The 4,571-nt window shown below is 32.4% G+C and overlaps 1 protein-coding gene across 7 annotated transcripts in view; it reads right to left on the bottom strand.

Annotated features, from left to right (window-relative positions):
• Positions 1–4,571, bottom strand: part of LOC116851756 (Fanconi anemia group D2 protein) — a 112,279-nt gene that overhangs the window by 60,795 nt on the left and 46,913 nt on the right. For 6 of the 7 annotated variants that reach the window (XM_032831499.1, XM_032831504.1, XM_032831503.1 and 3 more), the window contains 2 exons: positions 1,260–1,575; positions 900–1,106 (listed from right to left, as the gene is read on the bottom strand). In XM_032831499.1, coding sequence (XP_032687390.1) covers positions 900–1,106; positions 1,260–1,575 — 523 coding nt within the window. The remainder of the gene's footprint in view (positions 1–899; positions 1,107–1,259; positions 1,576–4,571) is intronic. The other variant, XM_032831502.1, reaches the window with a different exon arrangement.

Below are 4,571 nucleotides of genomic sequence, written 5' to 3'. Positions count from 1 at the left end.
ATATATATATATATATATATATATATATATATATATATATATATATATATATATATATATATATGTATTACTGAATTTAATTATGTAATATTTATGTAATTATAATTATATAATATTATTGCCCGCTAAAAATTACGACTTTCATTAACTTGTGTCTAAAAAACTCTGTTTGTTTAGACATTATAATGCATCTACTTTCATAAAATAATTTTACTTGAAAATAAAATGTTATTATTAATTTAATTAATATATATTTGTGGTTCTCTAATATGTTCAGTTCTTTGACATGCATGTAAAAATTAACGAATATCAAGCATTTAACTGGTAAAGGTATAGGTTTACTACTATACGTGAGTTCACAATATGTTATCGAAATATTGGGATTCGCCACTTAGCCTTTGGAGGCGCTCTTCATGTTGATTACAGCGTGAGAATGCCAACTGGCAGTCCATACTTATATAGTCAAAGGTTCCCCTTCTTTCCAAGAAAATAGATAGAATTTCCTATAATGCGATTCTGTAATTCGTTATTGCAATTAACGAGTTACAGAATCGCACCACTGGCATAGTTGTAAGTAGTTATAAGTGATTATGACAACTAATCAGAATAAAGCAGTTAATAAATAATACGGTCGACTCTTACGTTCACGACCATGTTTATGCAATTATAAAATGACCTTTAGTTAGTTTATGACTCGATCGGTGCAACCAGACCTAATTTGTAGCTGTTGCGTCTGTGCGAGCAATACATTAGTATTCGCGTGTATATGGATATACTATCACGCACATAAAACTCGCCGCATGCGGCCTCCAAAGTCAAATAAAAATTTGCTTTTGATTTACTTTTGACTTCTACAGATCAACTAAGAATAATAAAAAGCAGTAATAAAAATTACTTACCATGTTTGTCTTTATATTGTTGAACGTAAGATTCAGAATGTTTCATTAATGATTGACACATGTTAACAAGAGCAGTAGCTAATGATATTTCGGTAGCAATATCAGATAATGATTCGAAATATTTATATGATTCTGCAACAAGTTCTTTACAAGAACGTAAGTGTATGTTTTCTTCATTAACTCGTCCAGCTAAAGTTCGTAATCCTTCTAAAAAGATACATATATCAACAAAATTTAAGTAATATATATATATATATATATATATATATATATATATATATATATATATAACATTTAAATTTTATAATTGGATATAAAATATTCAATTATACAAAATCCATTTGATACAAAATATCATACCGCGTAACAATGTATTATATGTTACACTAACAAATCCTTTCCAATTAAAAATTGTAGTGAGAAGACATAATAGTAATCTTGCTCCTTCTCTGAAACTGTAATTATTATCTTGTCTTAATCTTGCAACAATATCTTCGAGTTTCGAGCAAACTTTTGGTAATAAATGTATTAATTCTTTCACAAAAGATTCAGTGGGTTCATTCTCAAAGATAGCCAAAAGTTCTCTTACGAGAAAACAGACTTGCTTTATTGATATGGTTTGTACGATATGTTGTGACGATGGCACATCTATTTTAATATCCAACAAATGGGCTATCTAAACAAAAAAATATACTATTAACAAACATGACCAATATATTTTATTAAAAAGTAGAAATTATCATTATAAATTATGAATTATTATTACTATTATATAAATTATCCAATAATCTTTATTAGAACTATATAAGGATATTTGACACATCTCGTACGTCATCTCGTGTGCACATACACATGAAGTAAAATCAAATTTTATCAAACTGAACGAAAAAGTCCTCTATTTGCGAACAATCAAATATTTAAGATGATAGATTTAAGATTATAGATGTTTAAGATTATTAATTATAGAAAATTAGCAGATGAATGCACGTACCGCGGTGAGACAAACTTTACGATAGTCCAACTTACAAAGAGATGTCCCAACTTTCGAAATCAAGTTTCAGATAAGTACGATAGCTTATTTGGCAACTTATATTGAGACGATTATACCCTTAAAGGAATTTCAGTGAATGAGTCTTTTGTTTCAAACAAACAACGAAAAAAAGTTGAATGCTTGCAGCCGTGTTGTTTATCAGACTTAAGATGTTTTATCAGCAATGCGACATAGTTCACATAGTGAATCAATGTAATGTTTTCATATTACTCAAAAATTAAAAACCTCGAAAACTCTTCCCAAAAAAAAGAATTAAAAAAATAGAGAATAATGCATGTAAAATTATTAATTACATTTCCAACTTTGGAAAAATAAGAAAAAAATATTCTATCAGAAAAGCAGTTTGTAGAATTCGAACGCTCTTGCTGCCAGTATCAGAAGAATCGAGACGTGCCTTAGTCTACTCGATCACGCCGCATCGCTGGTAGTACACCTTAACTTAAGCTTCATAAACGGCACGGCTACAATTTTCTTTCGTTGTTTTTTCGAAACAAAGGTTCAGTCACTCAAAAATCTTTTTATAATCCTTTCGATATAAGCTGTCAAATAAGCCATCACACTCATCTGAAACTTATTCGAAAGTATATAATGCTAATATAGAGAACTCAAGAAAGTGGACGATTGCTCGGAAAGGAGACAGATATGCTGTATGTCCCGCTTACCGCGTCGCACGCTCTGATTAACCCATCTATTTTATTCAATAACTCGAAATTTTACATGGTTGTTCGAAAAATGACATCTACAATATTTTTTCACTTTTATCTGTTCTACTTATATTTTTCTTCTTGGATGTCTTATGTGGGACACTCTGTATAATAAATATAGGTTATAAAAAAATTTGAAACTGGGGAATTGAATACAAGAACGCTGTTATTAATTAAACGTTTTATCCACTGCGCTATGCGCTGTTGTTGAAAATGATTATTTTATCTCAACTTGTATGGTATACTATACAATACTTGCATATTCAAATATGAGAAAATACCATTAGCAAGATACATTCGAATAAAAGCTCGCACATATATCTATTTATTTTCGATGTACTTTCGTACGCAATAAAATCAAAATCAATATGAGATCAGTTGTATTCTCCCTTTGTAAGTTTCTCAACCCCTATGGAGATTTTTTAATTTCAAAAACATTATAGAAACAATTTTAAAAAATTTTCTCAGATTTTTCAAACTTTTTTTTATAGAAAAGAGATATTCTAATTCAAAAGCAAACTGTTTTCGAGAAAAGTGTATTTGAACAATAAAAAATAAAACTTTGTTCAAAAACAATAAAATACACAGCAAATATCAAGTATCAATAACATAAACATTAATGAGTTTACTGGATAATGATTTCACATAAAACAAATTTGACTAATTAAGTTAAAATTAATTAAAGTAAAATAAATTTATCCAAAATTATAACAAATATTCAATATAAGCACCTTCTGTTTAATGTTATTTAAATCTTAACTTTAATCAAAAGAAAAAATAGCACTGCTCGCTTAAATGAATCTCTTCGCACTGAATTTTATTGACAAATGTCTAACCTCTAAAATGCAGCCAGTTTCAGATGTCAAAATAAATTACACCTACAACTAACGTCATCTAACTGTGAGCCGCAAGAACTAAGTTTACCACCTAATATGAAGGCTAAGACAAAAATCGGAATGGGTATGAAAAAGAAGCGAAACGCGTCAAAGAAGAAAATATTACGAAATCGAATACTTCCAATAGCAAAACGAAGTGGAATCCTACCTATTCTCCCGCTGCTGGGAGCGCTTGGATCGCTAGTTGGTGGAGCGGCGGGGATCGCAAAGGCTGTAAACGATACCAAGGCTGCGCAGCGTCAGCTGCAGAAGATGCAACGTCATAATCGCAGCATGGAAGGTCGTGGAATTTATCTCGCACCATACAAACGAGGAAAAGATGTCATGAGAGGAAAAAAAAAACGTCGAGAAAATACTAAAAATGCCTACGGGCGTCACCACCAATGTACAATTGGAACAATTGGCGAAACGTATGCGTATTCCGTTCTTCAGGGGCGTTTTCATACGCGACGTACTGCCTACATCGCCGCGCGTAAACGAGAGTGGAATCGTAAATTTGGATGACGTCGAGGGGCCCGGTACTCATTGGGTAGCGTACGCGAAAAGAGACGATCGCGTGATATATTTCGATATTTTCGGTAATCTTCGACCACCCAGTGAATTGGTGCGATATCTTGATAATAATACGATTGAGTACAATCGTACGTCCTATCGACGTTACGATCAGAGCATTTGCGGACAACTGTGTCTACGTTTCCTGCAGACAGTTAACAGCCGATTTAAGGCCCAACGTTCTGCGATCAGTGTCCAGTAATCGTTTTGGTCTCTGACGAAGATGTCGCTGACATTTACACTCACCAGCAAGAGTAGCACTCTCGCGGGAAGCTACTTTCCAGCCATAGATCTGAGCGATGGCGATTACGAACTCGGTTTGGCAGCCTTTGAAACCTATAACACGATACCGAATGTAAATGCGTCGAATAATAAATTTTACTTTGATGAGGACGACAAGGAAATTATAATCCCTGAGGGATCGTACGAATTGTATGCCATATACCGGTACCTGAAACGTGCAATGTTG

This window comes from Odontomachus brunneus, unplaced genomic scaffold (genome assembly GCF_010583005.1).
Source record: "Odontomachus brunneus isolate Ranch 3 - 2012 unplaced genomic scaffold, Obru_v1 Obru_scaffold_189, whole genome shotgun sequence".
Taxonomy (NCBI): Eukaryota; Metazoa; Arthropoda; class Insecta; order Hymenoptera; family Formicidae; genus Odontomachus; species Odontomachus brunneus.
Note: the sequence above shows the minus strand (reverse complement) of the source record. Positions and strands in the feature narration are given on the sequence as shown.